This window comes from Physeter macrocephalus, chromosome 14 (genome assembly GCF_002837175.3).
Source record: "Physeter macrocephalus isolate SW-GA chromosome 14, ASM283717v5, whole genome shotgun sequence".
Lineage (NCBI taxonomy): Eukaryota > Metazoa > Chordata > Mammalia > Artiodactyla > Physeteridae > Physeter > Physeter macrocephalus.
The window spans coordinates 114,006,109-114,022,397 of NC_041227.1; the positions used below are offsets into that span (position 1 = coordinate 114,006,109).

Here is a 16,289-nt window from a genome sequence, read left to right on the forward strand (position 1 = left end):
GTGACTAGAAGGTGAAATGAAGAGAGCCAAAGAAGGAAGCAGAGAAATAATAGTTAGGAAAGATAGGAAGAAGACTGGGATAGGGCAGTGCCAAGGAAGCTGGGTGCCCAAAGCAAGAGCAAGTGGCCGACGCCACCCAGTGCTGCAGAGAGAGGTTGGTAAAGACTAAGCAGAGGTGAGAAGGAAGGAGGGCATCGATGCCTTCAGGAGAGTCACTTCACTGGTGCAAAGACAGGCAAAGGACATGAGATCTGATGGGGGAAAGGAAGGAGAAGAAAGGATGAGATTGGAGAAGGTAGCGGGGTTGAAGGAATGTTTTTGTTTGTTTTGTTTTGTTTTTAGGATAGAGGAGACCAAGGATGTTAGCAGACAGAGGGAAAGACTGAAGATGAAAAAGACACGGAGATTGAAGATCTAAAAGGTGGTAGGAGATGGGGGGGGGGATCATGAATTCTGTGAAAAGATAAAAGGAGGGACAATTCACTGAATCAAATTACTTTTCAATTCAAAGTAGAGTCTAAAAATCAATGCAACAAGGACCGAGAGTGCTGTCTTGTATATGAAAGAGCATGGTTTACATTGGTAGAAAATGCTGCTGGAAAGGAAGTCCAAGGATGTTTAGGACGTTTAGGACAAGGATGTTTAGGATTAGACAACTAGAAAGGGAAAAATCAAAATGGACACTGACACAATTCTGCAGGAAAGGAAAGAATGTATTTCGGGGACCTAAAGGTCATTACACACAGGATGTCCACTAGGGGAAGGGTGTTTTCACCCACTTTCTTGCATTGAAATAATCAGCCATTGCTGGTGTTATTTCTGACTCCAGGTAGTGTTTCTGTTGGTATTTGTAAATATTGGTGAGTCTGGCCAGATTACATCAGTTCCTCTTAGTGTGCATATTCCTCCAAGCATGTGTGCACCTGTGCGGTGCAGACCAGAGCTTTCTATCAGATTCTAAATAATTGCCTCTTCTCTCACCTTGAATCCCCCTGCCCCAACCCTGAATTCTAACACCTGTAGTAAAGTGAGGGAGAAGAAAGGGAAGAAATAAAGGAAGGGGCTTACGAGCTTAAACTTTTGCCTTTTGAAATAATAAATGAAAGGAAATCAAAGAAAGCCAGTTCTGCCTTTGTAAGGTTGCTTCCCTTCTATTATTTACTTTTAATCTCCCTAATCACCCCTAAAAGAAAGGGTTACTCCTTCCATAGTTTTCCAAATTTATCGTGTCTGCAAATACCTAGCCTATAAAATTAGCCTTGACCCCCACCTGCCTCTCATGCAGATTAACCCCACAGACTGCCTGCACGTCTCATTCAGAGAGTGCACAGCCTCATCTGGCTGCAGCTGACACTTTCCGCATGCCCTGCACAGCCCCCCGCACTTCAGACTCCCAAGAGAACCAATCAAAGACAGAGAATGTCAGAATCATCAACCTCTTTGGTCTGTAGGGCCTCTGTTCGACTCAGCAGTGCCCCTGGGGGATGTCTAATGCGGTCTAAGGGATAGGCAAAGAAGATACAAAAAAATAAGTGGGAAATATTAGGGAAAAATAATAAGGGGAGTGATGGAAATATGAGATAAAGAACAAAGAAAGAAATGTTACTATTTAGATGGAGGGAGCCCAACTCTGATTGTTTCACAGAGCTGCTCAGTGGTCCCTGGGCTGTAATTATCCATCTCAGATGTTCAGTTCTATAAGAGCTTTGGACCAGCACTAGAGAACCAGGATTCTAATGCCAGCACAGCCCCTGCTGAGGTGGGTGGCCCTGTGAAGAGCACTAAGTCAGTTCCTTATCTTAAATTTGAATCACCTTGAAGACTCTTGAGTTTTAATAGTCCCTCATTCTATTCTGAGCCTGTGCCTCACTGGGAACCTGCTTTGGGAATGTTCCCTGATATGATACGAGAACCTGCTTATTTTGTTGTATGTATTAGTGCAAAGAATCTGGAAGTGTGAGCTGGAAGGGGAGGCCATCGAAGTGCATTTGTGTGAGTGTGTGTATAATAGGACACCTAAATGGAAAGATTCGCTAATTAGTAAGAGCAAGGCTTCTGGCAAGCTGTGGAAACTCTGCATATTAAGGCCACTGAGCGATGTGCCCAAGCGAGCATCTTGTGTCCAGCTCCTCTGCCTCAAGGGTGCAATGAGGCTTGGTTTCCGGGGTCTTGCCAAGCATGCAGTGAGCCTGGTTCTTGGCACCGGCTCGATGCGTCATCTCTCCTTCCACAGTCTTTAATGAAGTGTGCAGCTCTTGTCCCCATTAGGCCCCAGCATCGTCAATAAAAGAGTCAATAAGCCCAGTTGATGGGGTTGGGACCCAGGGGCTGAGATGCAGCGGCTGCACATCCACAGGGCAGACGTCAGCTCCGCCGTGTGTTGTGACCCAGCATCCAGGGATCAATAACCAGCTCAGAATAAAGTCCAAGAGCTGCCCTCTGCAGTCTCCTCTCCAGACCCATTTCACCCAGGGCGGAGCAGTGCCAGCCAGCTCCTGCTTTGCTTGCAGTTGTTCCTACCCATGCCATTCTGGGTGCCAGATGCTTTTGTTTCTTCCTGATTGAGCCCTCTGGACACCCCATGGATGCATATTCAGTGAGTGCCCACCTGGCATGAGAACATGTAGACGGCATCTCCAAGCAGCCCAGAGGCTGGCATGGGCCCTGTTTTCTGTGTCTTCTGTCTCCTGACAGTGTGTGAGGGGCCCCTGTGGACCAGGCGGTATCCTTTCTGCATATCGTGCTGTGGACTCCATTCCTGGCTGCTCTGCATCTCTTTAGATACCTTTATCTTATCTAATTACAAGGAATTTCAGATTAATTTCATGGCCTCTGCTCCAAAGGACCTCTTATCTGTGAGGGCCTTGTATTTCAACCTTGTCATTTTTTGTTGTTTGCCTTTAAAGGGGAGACAGCTAAGAAGGGGATGCTAGGATCTTGCTGGAATTGGGGCTGGGGGGAGGGGAAAAAGAGGGAGGCAGACAGACCTGGGACTTGTGTATTCTGCTCCATCCCCCTGCCTGCGTGTGGAGACAGCTGGCTGCTTACTCCCATGACAGCCACATGGTACCCAGCCACACAGAACAGGACCCAGGCAGGGACTCGTCTGCTGCCAACCTCTCCTTTGATATTTCCGACAGAGCAGTAAAAGACTCTTGACTATCATGTTTTGCCTTGCCTCTCTCTACCTCCTCCAAGACTCCTCAGTGTGGTTTCCATGGCTACCCCCAATCAGATTTGGCTTCCTGCAAAATTGGATTTCAAAGAAGGACAAGGCTTCAGAGGAATTTGTCCATTTAACAGAATGTCATTAGGAGTAAGGCTGACTGCTGAACCAGGGTCCTTAGATGATTAAGGAGGGGCTGCGCTCATGTGTGGAGGCAGGTTTCTGTCTGCAAGAAGAAACGTGATGCAACATGACAATGGCATATTGGAATCTGCCAGTCACTGCACTCTACCCAGCTCTGCACCTCCCTCTACCCCATCCCTCTAAACCCCACAATGGATGCAGAATATCTTTGCCTTGAGTTTCTGCTGCTTCCCTTGGTATAAGTAAGCTATGACAGGCAGTGAGGCCTGATAGGACATGCAATTACCAGGGTTTATTGCTTTTTATCAAACAGCCCTTTAACTTGTAGCCTAGATCAGCCTTTGACAAATATCCTTAAAGAAGAGGGGGAGGTTGTCAAATTTCCTTCCACTGCTGAGAGGAAAGCAAGGCAAAGTGCTGGGGTTATGTATAGGAGGGACCGTGTTTCCCTCGTTGTTTTTTAGAACGGTTTTAGATTTAAGAAAAATTGCAACGGTAGTACAGAGAGTTCCCATATAGTCTCCCTTGCCTTTTAACACATGTCAAAAGTACTCAAAAATGATTCCAGAGCAGCTACAATTTTGTAGAAGGAGCACTGAGTGTGGTAAAAATAAAAAGGCCCCAGCAGGGAACTGGTATTGCTCTGGAGCCTAGAGGAGGCAGCCTGCCCACTGTTAATTTCCCGGGGCAAGAAGGCCTTGCAACGGGAGCCAGATTCCCTGAGACTCTTGCCAGCCCCTGTCCCCCACATTTCTACCTCAATTTACTGCAACTTGTGGTTGCGTCATGTAACCCTGAAACCAAGGCACCATTCCTCTTCAGATGGCAGGACTCAGATGTATAGATGGCTCAAAGCCTCTGGACCACTTAAAGGATCAAGCCCCCAACCCTGAAACTATATCTCTGGAGGGAAACTATGCCAGGAGTCAGGCACTGCTACCAGGAGTCCTTCTGGAGAGTTTCTCCTTGCTGCTCCCATCCCCATATCCACAGTTCTGTCATTATTTCCCCTGATGCTGCTGTAAAAGCCACTTCACCCGTCTTCTCCGTTTTCTTTCTCTTACCACTCCCAATGCTTCCCACATATTCTGTAGGTAGAATCTGAGAATAGAAACTCCATTTTTTACAAAGAGGAAATTGGTAGAGGTGAAGTGAGATATGTATAAGATCACATACTATACAGGGGCTCAGGTTAGCTCACTCCCCAGCTCAAAATTTGTCAAAGCCTCCCCAATGTCCACTCAATTGAGCTCAGAATCCTCTCTCTGACTTTCAAGTCCCTTTACAATAGAACCTCAATTTTTCTAGACAACCATAATTTCCCTACACCATCCAGTAAAAGAGGGTCATTAGCTGTTCCTCAAGCAGGAGGCTTTTTTCCATCTTTGTTTACTCTGGTCCTTCCACCTGGAAAGCCCTCCTTCCCCTTCAAAGTCTGGTGTGTTCAGAATCATCTCAAATGCCACACACACCACTAAACACACATACACTGGCACTTCCCTCCTTTTCTTATATTCATCTCCCTCCTTTAAGCGGGTGCTTTATACTTTTTTTCATGGTACCTGGCCTATTGTACTTAAAAAAAAACACACTTTAAGATAATTGTAGATTCACAGAAGTTATGATAAATAATATAGAGCTATCCTCTTTACCCAGGTAACATCGTGCAATATCACAGGACCATATCACAGCCAGGACATTGACACCCAACACCTACTACTTTGAATGAGAGGGAAGCACACTTCTGTGATCTTGTCCTTCACTTTCCTCCCTTTGTCAGCTCTTAGAGGGAAAGGGCTGGGTCCCCCTCTCCCTCAGCTTTTTCCCTGGGTTACCCCTTCTTTTCCTTGCATCCTTTCAGACTTAGGGAGGAAGGGGCATTTTGGCTCCCTGTGTCCATTGCAGCCGGACTGCTCTGATTCTCCCCAAAGTTGGTGGCTCGAGATTATTTATTGGGACTTATAGTCATTCCCTTGAAACGTCCTGGTTTGCCTGACAAGCGGTTCTGCCTTGGTTTTCTGGGCGTGGACGAGCGAGCTGGGCTGGAAATGGCTGTGGTCCGACTTGGCGGGGACTGACCCCGTCCTCAGATTCTGCCTCCGCGAGCCTCATTTCGGCGCCACGGTGGCTTTTCAACCTGCCCCCCAGGCCCGCTGTCCGGGACTTAAGATGGGGAGCCTCCTGGGGACGGGGTGCCTGGGGGTGGCGTCGCGTCCTTGTTTTGACCGGGGGCGGGGGTGGTGGTGCGCGGGGCGGCCGCCTCCTCTCTCAGGCACCGCCGTGAGGGCCGCGGGCCCCGCGCACAGGTGTCGCTGCTGCCCCGGCGTCCCGCCCGCGGCGCGCCGCTTCCTGAGCGCGCCCCGCCCTGCGGCTCAGCCCCGCGACGCCGGCGACGGAGGGCCAGGTGCCGCTGCAGCCCGCCCGCCCGGCCGCCTGCCCGGCCCTCTCCCGCCGCCCGCCACATGCAGGCCGCCGCCGCCCTCCCGGAGGAGATCCTTTGGCTCCTGGAAGGTAACGCCCCGCCGGGAGTCTCACGTGCCGAGCCCGGCAGCAGCCGAGACGACAGCGGCTCCCGAGGCCGGCCTTCCCCGTCAGCTCCCTCACCCACCGCCTTCTAGAACCTCGAGGCTGCCGGAGTACTGACTGCAGAGCCAGCTGTTCATCCCCCGCTCAGGGTCCCTTTCACTCGCCTGAGTAACACATTTTCTTTTTCCTCAAGGCTTCTCCACCTTCCACTTAGCCTCCAGGCTTCTAAGCAAGTTCAGGCCGCGTTCATGGTCTCCGGGCCGCCGTGCTGGCCTTCAAGCTGTCCCTTTCTCCTCGGGACGCCCTGCCTCTATAGGTTTCGCTCTCGTCCCTCTCCCGCCCTGACTCCGTCTGTCCCGCTCACACGGTACCTTGACCTTCCAGCTTAGAGCGCCCCAGGCTCCCAAGGGGCTGTGAGGGCTCACGGGCTCCTGTCAGCCAAGGCCTGGGCATCCAGACCCTAGGTCCCCTTCACCCGCCTGCAGCTCCGGGGGTCCCTCATGCACCTGGGGCAGGCGGATCCTAGTATTACATCTCTTCCCTTTCTAGAAGTGCCCCATTGTGGTGTGTTCAGTCACTAACACTCAACACATCCCGCTGTAACACTCCAGAGTTACAAGATCATCTGCTTGCCTCACACTTTTTCTGGTGCAAGTAACTTGCTGTTCCTGTAACTGACCTTCCTGGAAGGATGGGGACCTGGAATCTGTACTTGCATAAGGGTCCCAGGAGGAAACTCTTCCGAATTAAGCCTTTTGGCATCTATGTGATAAATGGCCTGCTTTGGGCAGGTCATACTTTTGGCAAGCAGTTTTTTTTTTTTTTTTTTTTTCAGTTTCTCTCAATTTAATTGGTTTTATATCTCCATTATCTTGTTATCTTGGTATAAATGCCTCTTAATCAAATATTTGGCAAGTCTTTTCGGTCTGTTTGTAGCACGGTTTCCAGTCTGGGTTGCTTCTCTGTAAAAGCTGTCAACTAGGTATTTCTTCTGAGGTGAAGTTTCCAAATTTATTTTACGTATGACCCGAGTGAATCTAAACTTTCAGAATAGAAAAGTATTTGCAGGGTAAAAGCATCATCTGGGTGTCTAAGAAGAAGCAACCCAGCCTTTCCCTCTACTGTTGGTTCAATAATTTCAAGTGTAAGGAGAGGCTCTGCATGTCTGGTTTCCAGGAGAGAAGGAACTGTGGCAAAAAGTTTCATTCTGCCCTTGCAGTTAAAGGTATAATCTGATTCTTTTTACTGGTATCTGTCATTTGTTGAGAGGGAACCTATTTTACAACCTAGTTAAACTAGACTTCCATTTTGTGTGCAGCCTTGGTAGAAGATTCCTTTTAATTTTCAGAAGCTTGCAATGCTATCCACTCCTTCAACATTTTTGATGTGCAGTTCTTTATTGTTCAAAACTGACACTTTGGTAAACAGCTCATTTCTGCACCTGCCACCTTCCTTTAGTTTAGATTATTTTCTTGTTGGCTGACTGTTTTTAATTGAAGTCTTCAGATCTCCTCCTAAAGCAGAACCTTTGTTTGCTGACAAGTAGAGCAGGGTATGAATGGAGATTAATTGCGTGTCACATACTTCTGTATCAAACTTGCTGTGTCTTAACAATCTCTGTTAGTGCTCGGGTCTTTAGAATATACGGAGGAGTCTGAGATTAAATTTTAAGGAGCTTTGTTGGTTAATATATTTCTTTAAGGCTTTTTTTTTTTAAAGTTTGCAATTAGAGTCTGAATCTGAAGTAGAGAGAAAAATGTGAAAGTGGGATTCAACCAATAATTCTATTGCAAAGTGTTTGAAGAATATGCTTTTGAAAGGTTCATGTAATCATAGCAACATATTGGTCGTAGGTTTTGTTTTTTATGGAACACACTCTCTGGTGTAGACCAGCAGAATTATTCATTGTACTACAAATAATTTGTAGATATTATAAACCCATAATGGCTATCCATTTATCGTCTGTTGCTGTTTGTCTCCCCCCTCACCCCCACACACTTTGTAAGGTTAACTGTTGACAATTAGAAAATATGTAGGTCCTGATCTCTATGTCGTCACTCAGTGGAGGGAGTCACAGGGTGAGAGTGCTGCCACTTTAGTGCTGCCACAGGCCGTGCGGGTGGAGTTTCCACAATGAATTACTACTTTCATAAACCAAGGCATAAGCATTTACACAGTGATTTTAACACTGGCCATCACAGCCCTAACTTAAGCATTTATTTATTTATAACTACATGAGCATAAATGACAGGGGCATTTTTTGACATAATGTGTGTGGTTTGAAAAATAAAATATGCAAAGCATTGTGAAAGGTTTATGCCAAATTTTGCATAATGAAGAAGGGAACAGAAATTCTGAAGGTCTAAAATTAATTTTGTTAAATTTTAAACATTTGAAAATGTTTCATTTGACCAAGAAGCTCCACTTCTAGGAATCTGTGTTACTGAAATTAAAGGACATGAAGTATGTGTACCAGGATCCATAGTAAATGTCCATGAGTTAGGAAAGGTCAGGTGATGGTATGAATGATTATTCATTTTATGGAATATTTTGCAGCCATTAAAAATGTTGTGGTGGATCTGTATATATTGGCTTGGAAAGTGTCCATAACATATTTTTAAGACTAAAAAGCAAGGTACACCGTAGTATATATAATATACCATTTATGTTTGAAAACAGCAACAAAACCCCATATATTATGTATGTTTGTGTAAGCCTAGGAGGGAGTAAGAAAGAACATACACCAAGCTCCTAACATTGGTTTCCTAGGGAGGGGAGTGAGAGAGTGGGGGAGAGATTATTAATTTTATTTCATACATCTTCATGTTGTTTGAACCATGACAATGACCATGTATTACTTTTGTCATAGGAAGAAACAGCCAGGAAGGTTATTTAAAAGGAAAAGGAACAAAAAACGAAAAGAAGCTTAGAGAGGTCAGAGTTCGAAAGGGCCATTAACCAGGGTTGTGATTATGCTTTTCTCTTGGTAGCTCTAAGGGTGTGTGGAAGGTGGGGATTTTTTTTTTTTTTAATGCTTTCTTGGATTTTGGGCAAATATTAAAGCAGTGAGAGGTTTCTAGGGTAACTCAGGAAACATCTTCCTCAGATAGACTTTGTCAAGCTCTCATATACAAATAGTAACTAGTCCATATCAGCAAATAAGTACCTTATAGATAAGTAAAGTGAAGGGCATTTACTGCCTTATTGGAAGGAGGAAATATTCAGGTCTGTTTTCAAATAATCAGGCTTCAGATGTAGAAGTTATCTTTTCCTTTTTGTTTGGTGATAACCACGCTGAAAACAAAAACAATGGAGTGCTGGCAGTTTGCATAATCTTTGTTTCACAGATACAGACATAATCAGTTTCTTCCTTGTCTTTCTAGCCCCACTTTTGAAGTCAGAAGCACAAGAGGCAAGTATGAAGGAAGGAGAATAAATATTTCTTTAGTTCACAATTTGTCTTGTGTGATGGAATGGGGCTTACTGACTTTAATAGCTAATAGGTCGCAACTATCTACAAGGTACCTAAATCCTGCTCAAATATGGATTAGAGACAAAATAACATCCACAACTCCGCTGCATTTAGTAGCAATTGCTGCGTTAACGCTGATTCCAATACGCCTATGGTTACTTATTTTTAAACTTCCTTGGAAAGAAGAAGTCATTCATCATTTCCTTCCAGATTGTTCTCCAGATTTGTATTGGTCGATGTAGCCAACCATAAAATCCTTTTCAACATAGTAAAACTCCAACTCTGTGGAACTTGCAGGAGTGAGTTGTGCTGGATAGCTGAAGATATTATCTTTAAGCACTCTAACTTTTTATTATAAACATTTGTGATCAATTTTTTTCTCAGATGCAATAGGAACTTTTCACACTTCCTCAACCAACCAGTCTGTGTTCAAAGGCACCTCCTCTGAACACTATAACTCAGAGTTTTTATAGCAAATATCATTTATCATACTTCATGGGAATATTGAGTTGTTTAGGGGTTTTTCTGCCATAATTGCCCCTGGACTGCTTTGTGAATGTCTGTTTTACGTTTTAATTTTTGTCATTTTTTTTTTTTTTCCTACTGTTAGACCAGGCCTATCACTTTGCACTGCTCTCAGTGTATCTGTATCCCCAATGCTATTGGGACATCAGATAATTAAGTTCATTGGAATTAAGATATGTGTGAAAGAAAGTATGAAGGGCTCTCTTGATGAACACAGTACCCAAACCGTTAGGCCTGCACTTTGTAACATGTACTGTGGCTGTTCAGAGTCATTTTTACTTAATTTTTGATACTGGGTTGTCTTCTAGATAGGTGATGTTACTGTTCGGTTGAATTCTGAAAGGTATATGACCATACTTCTATTTCTTTTTTGTTAAATTTCTTGGTTATAAGAGCAATAATGCTAATTGTAGAAAATTTAGAAAACACAAGGATATACAGCCACCCATAGTCAAGGATTGTTAAATTTCCATTTATTTTTCAGTTATTATTATTTGTACATACTTTAAAAGTTGTGACATATTGTGTGTATAGTTTTGTATACTGATTTTTCCACTGATAGTTTTTCATTTGCTATGGTCTCCTGAGCATTTTCTTAGATCACTAAGTTCTTTTTTTTCTTTTGAGTGATTTTGAAGTTATACATCCTGGTTTTATTCCACTGATAGTTTTACCTTTATGGGAAAAAAAACCACAAAAACATTTCCCTCTGATTAGCAACGTTAAGAATGAAACAATATCTTCTAGCTCTTTCCTCCTGTATGAAATGTGAAATTGCTGATATGATCTTGAATTTTAGACTCAGAATTATTAATGTTTTATTGTGTATATTAGATTACAATAATTATCTTTTGACATTTGCATAATATCTAAAACCATAGCTATAATAATATTTTTTCCTCCTGTTTAACTTGTTCATTGCTTACTTTTTGTATCATGGCTTTTTCATTCTTGAACTCTTTATCTCTTAGATATTTAGACTTTGCTAGAACAGTAGCCACTGGCCGCATGTGGCTATTTAAATTTAAATTAACTAAAATTAAATAAAACCAAAAGAATCAGTTATGCCATTGCACTAGCTACATTTCAGCTGCTCAGTAGCCACAGTGCCTGCTGTATTGGACAGTGCATAAAACCCTACTAGATGACAATTGAGAATATAATGCTGAGTGAATTTCTCAGGAAGGGTACTTTGATAGTACCCTTACTGAGCCCCTCCAAGTTTGAGTATGTGTCTATCTAGTTTCATACAAACTTAGCTGTGGGCATGAGATTCTAGGGTCACACTCTTTCCCTTTCTTCCCCTTTCTCTCAACTTAACCTCTCGACGTTTTACCCTTATCTTCTGGTCTTCGATTTGGTGGAGGAGAAGTCTGATGCCAGCCTGATATATTTCTTTTATAACCCATTCCTCCCACCTCCTGCCTGGATGTTTAGAGGATATTTTTCTTTGCTCTCAAAAATGTCACTAGATAATTTCAAAGTTTTAGACTTTTTAATAATTTTGACTGGTATGTAGTGAACCCTTTTGATCTAAAGACTCAGGTCTTTAACTTGAGAAAGTTTTTTCTATTGTCATTGCTTCTACTCCATCTCTTTTATTCTGTCAAACTAGGATTTATATTATAAATATATTAGGCCCCTGATCTATTCTCTGTGTTTCATCTCTTTTATTGTCTCATCCGTCAGTGACTTCATTAGAGTTTTAAATTCAGCATTTATTTATTTTTAAAAAATTTCCATGTGTTCTTTCCTCATCACTCATTGTTTCATTTTCATTACATCTGTAAATCTGGCTTATAGGCATAATGACTTTTTGAATGTTGTTGAAAATATGATTAGAAATTTTCTAAACATTTCTGTTCTTTAATAATAAATCTACTTCAGAGGGAGACATTTTCTCTAGTTCTTCAAGATATAGTTTTCTTTTTGAACTTTGTTTTCTCATAGGTCCTGTATATTTTTTTTGTGATAAGTTTGCCTAGGTTCAAATCCTGACTCTGCCACTTTCTTACTAGTATTTAACTTTGGGTCTTAGCTGTAAAATGGGGATAATAATAGTACCTATCTCATAAAATTTATATGAGGAATAAAGGACTAATATTTGAAAAGAACTTAGAATAATATCTAGAATGTATTACACACCATATGTTTGGTAAATAAAATTAAATTTTTTTTTTTCTTTGAGGAAGTCCTATTGATCTCTCCTCTTGCAGCTGCCTCTCCACAGGAAAACTCCTAGGCATGGCCTTTTTTTAAAAAAAAATAAATTTATTTATTTTATTTATTTATTTTTGGCTGCACTTGGGCTCAGTAGTTGGGCTCTAGAGTGCAGGCTTCAGTAGTTGTGGTGCACAGGCTTAGTTGCTCAGTGGCATGTGGGATCTTCCTGGACCAGGGATCGAACCCATGTCCCCTGTATTGGCAGGCGGATTCTTAACCACTGCACCACCAGGGAAGTCCCTAGGCATGGCCTTTTGCTTGGGTTGGTGGTTCAACCTTGCTACTCCAAATTAGGGGAGGTTTGTAGGGGTTCTTTCAGGATCTTCTTCATTTCCTTCCTTCCTTAGATCAGAGTCCAGTGATATTTCTATGAGAAACTTTTTGGAGAAAAGAGAGAGGAAGTTAGCTTCCCTGCTAACTTAAGAAAGACATGTGTTCCTTACCTTGTTATAGAATGCTTTGTATGTGTGTGTATTTGTGTAAAAATAGTATTTTTGTACTACTTGTCAGTTGAAAAAAAATGAAAGGTTTAATCTTGCCCTTCTCCCTTTCTGTTTTTATAAACAGAACTATTTTTTTAATTGGTAGAAATATTTTAGTTTCATTGTGGGTATAGCCTAGATGTTAACTGGGCTGCCCAGGCCTTTTGAACTCTAGGCAAGATCTACTCCCCATTGTGGAAGCCCATACATCTCCTCAAGATCTGGGTAATTCTCAAAGGGCATGCATTCTCAAGGTTACTTTTGCTTCCAGGGTCCCCTCCTTCCATGTGTGCTTTCTGTAGGCCTAAACTAGCGGTTCCCAAGTGGGGTGATTTTGTCCCATGGGGGCATTTGGCAACACGTGGAGACATTTTTTGTTGTCACAGCTGGGGAGGGTACTATTGGCACCTAATGGGTAGAGGCCAGGGATGCTGCTCAGCTTCCTACAATGCATAGGATAGGCTCCACAACAAAGAATTATCCAGCCCCAAATGTCATTAGTGCCAAGGCTGAGAAACCATGGCCTTGACTTATATCCTTGCCATCAATTTCCACAAAGACCTACCCACATGAAGTCCCTGTGAGTGCAGAAGACATCACTGGAGAGTCAGAGGGTGCAGGGAGAGGGAGGAAGGGTTTCCACTGCAGTAATGCAAACGATTTCAAATTGAATATTAGGCATTCCTATTCCTAAACCCCCTTTTCCCACTCCAGTCATCAGACAGTGCCCTCTGGCCTTTCACCTGATGCAGTTCTCAGCCTTATGCTTTCTCACTGGCACTTTCTCCCTTTATCCTATCTGGAGCAAAACAAAAAAAAAATTTTTTTTCCCTTGCTGCATGGAAAGGCAGTTTAGCTATCTGTTTAGTGGTTTAGGTTCCCACCAACACCCACACATGGAGAAGCAAATTACTTTGCCAAACCATGGCGATTCTCTTCCTAAGAGGAATTCTAGTGCAAGCTATTAAGATAATAACATTTTTATCTCATTATATAAGTGTAATACTTAAACAATTTTTAATCATTTTAAATACAGGAAAAATAAGATAAGTTTCAAGTTTTACCATCATCTGAGAATCTTAACATATTGACATAACTATTATAGATCTAATTTTTTCACATTATAAACCATTATACTGTACAGAAATCCTATAATTTCTGCTACATTTATTCATATTTATTTCCCCTGTGTTTCCAAGTTCATTGCTTGCTTTTCCAGTTTGTCAGTGCTGCATTATAGGTTAGGTGATTATAACAGATGGCTTTTCAGGTTTGGAGTCTTTGAGTTCCACTGTTTAATTTTACTATCCAGCTTTTACATGGAACATAGGACAGATGTGGGCTTAGAAACAGAGTGGTCTTAGCATCCAGAGAGCATGATTTCCTGAAAGCTTTTGGCTTTGATAAAATCATTTATGACTTACTTAAATTCTCATCTATGGTCTCCTCCTAACATTGTTGATATTCTAATATTAGTATGTTATAGGGAAATAAAATTTTTATTCACATAATAGGAGCTTTACTAAAATGTATCCAGTGGCACATATTTATACATACTTAAACCAATATAGTAGTTGAGTTGGAATTAATTAAGGTACTGTATATTATAAATCAAGTATGAGAAGTATCCTGGATACTTAAAAAGCTACAGAAAATCTCTCTTAACTGCATTGTAATAAACATCCTTAAAATCACTCTCTCTTTAAAGTAAATTTTCCTTTTTGATAACTCTTTGTGTGAGCCTCTTCATGCATCGATTCCTCCCTCTCTTTCTTTCTTCCTTCCTTCCCAGTACTTTATTAAGGTATGATTTACGTACATAAAATGCACTAATGTTAAGTGTTACAACTGGATGACTTTCATGTATGTATGACTGTGTGACTGTGTGACTACAACCCACATCAAGATATAAACATTTCCATCTCCCTAGAAAGTTTCCTTTCCAGTTCTGGAACTTCATAGATCAGTATGATCTCTTTTGTGTCTGTCCTCAGCATAATGTTTTTGAGAGTTATCCATGTTGTTCTGTGTATCAGATTTATCTTATCCTTTTGCTAAGTAGTATTCCATTGTGTGAATATTCCACAGTCTGTTTATCCATTCTTCTTCTGATGAACATTGAGTTGTTCAGTTTTGGGTTATTATGAATATAGCTGCTATGAGCATTCTTGTATAACTTGTTTTGTTACATAAACACTCATTTCTCCTGGATAAATATCTAGGAGTGGAATTACTTGGTTGTAGGGTATGAATACATTTAATTTTATTGGAAACTCCAGTTTCCCAAAGTGATTGTACCTATTTTACAATCCCACCAACAGTGTATGAAAATTCCAAGTGCTCCATTTCCTCACCAACACTTGATGTTGTGGTCTTTTTATTTTTAGATATTCTGGTAGATGTTATGGTCCATGTATTTTTTTAATTACAAAAATAACTTATGGATACATTTTTATTGTAGAATATTTTCACAGCATACAAGTATATAGACTACTTGACCTAGCCACAGCAAATCAGACAAGAAAAAGAAATAAAAGGTATCCAAGCTGGAAGGGAAGAGGTAAAATTGTCATTATATGCAGATGACATGATACTCTATAGAGAAGACCCTAAAGACTCCACACAAAAACTATTAGAACTGATAAATGAATTCAGCAAGGTAGCAGGTTACAAGATTAATATACAGAAATCTGTTGAATTTTTTTTACACTAACAATGAAATATAAGAAAGAGAAAGTGAAAAAACAATCCCATTTAAAATTGTGTCCAAAAAATACTTAGGAATAAACCTAACCAAGGAGGTGAAAGACCTATATGCAGAGAACTATAAAACAGTGATAAAAGAAATTGAAAATGATTCAAAGAAATGGAAAGATAGCCCATGCTCTTTGATTGGAAGAATTAATATTGTTAAAATGGCCATACTACCCAAAGCAACATACAGATTTAATGTGATCCCTATCAAACTACCCATGACATTTTTCACACAACTAGAACAAATAATCTTAAACTTTTTATGGAACCACAAAAGACCCAGAATTTCCAAAGCAATCCTGAGGAAAAAGAACAAAGCTGGAGGCATAACCCTCCCAGGCTTCAGACAATATTCAAAGCTACAGTAATCAAAACAGCATGGTAGGGCTTCCCTGGTGGCGCAGTGGTTAAGAATCTGCCTGCCCTCCCTCGGCCTTACTCCAGGGGCTTTTGCTGTAAAGCACCTGGCATTGCCAGAGGGTACATGAACGAGCACGCATCCCTCCCCAGGGAGACTGCTGTCCTGTGGTGCCCACTCGTGGAGCTGACAGTACAGGTCAGGTGGGGTCGGACACTTTCCTGTCTGTACCTGCTGACTGACGACGCTTAAACAGGGTAGAGGCATTGGCAACCAGTAAGCGAGAGATGCCACACATGCCCAGAAGAGCCAGAATAAAATGCTAAAGTCCGGTGCAACTGGAACATGGAGCTCATGTCAAAAGAAACACAAACCGAACAGTTTTGTTACGAAATAATTTCTAACTGATAAGTACCAGAACACGTCAGAGGTTTCCTGTTGTTTGGCAGGAATGCTAACTCGGGGTTTTATTTCGCCTCAGAAGAAAAAAAAAAGAATCTGCCTGCCAATGCAGCGGACACGGGTTTGAGCCCTGGTCCCAGAAGATCCCACATGCTGTGGAGCAACTAAGCCTGTGCGCCACAACTACTGAGCCTGTGCTGTAGAGCCCACAAGCCACAACTACTCAGCCCGCGTGCC

At 42.1% G+C, this 16,289-nt stretch overlaps 1 protein-coding gene and 1 non-coding gene across 2 annotated transcripts in view; both read left to right on the forward strand.

Moving 5' to 3' along the window:
- The first annotated feature begins 5,479 nt into the window (after window positions 1-5,479).
- The window catches only part of SKAP1 (src kinase associated phosphoprotein 1), a 280,928-nt gene continuing 270,118 nt past the window's right edge, over window positions 5,480-16,289 (forward strand). The window contains exons 1-3 of the mRNA XM_024130167.2: window positions 5,480-5,946; window positions 6,030-6,203; window positions 6,886-7,061. Of these exons, the coding sequence (XP_023985935.1) occupies window positions 5,480-5,946; window positions 6,030-6,203; window positions 6,886-7,061 (817 nt within the window). The remainder of the gene's footprint in view (window positions 5,947-6,029; window positions 6,204-6,885; window positions 7,062-16,289) is intronic.
- LOC112066636 (small nucleolar RNA SNORA49) lies at window positions 15,717-15,844 on the forward strand. The gene has a single exon (XR_002892780.1). It is a non-coding gene; the product is annotated as a small nucleolar RNA SNORA49 (small nucleolar RNA).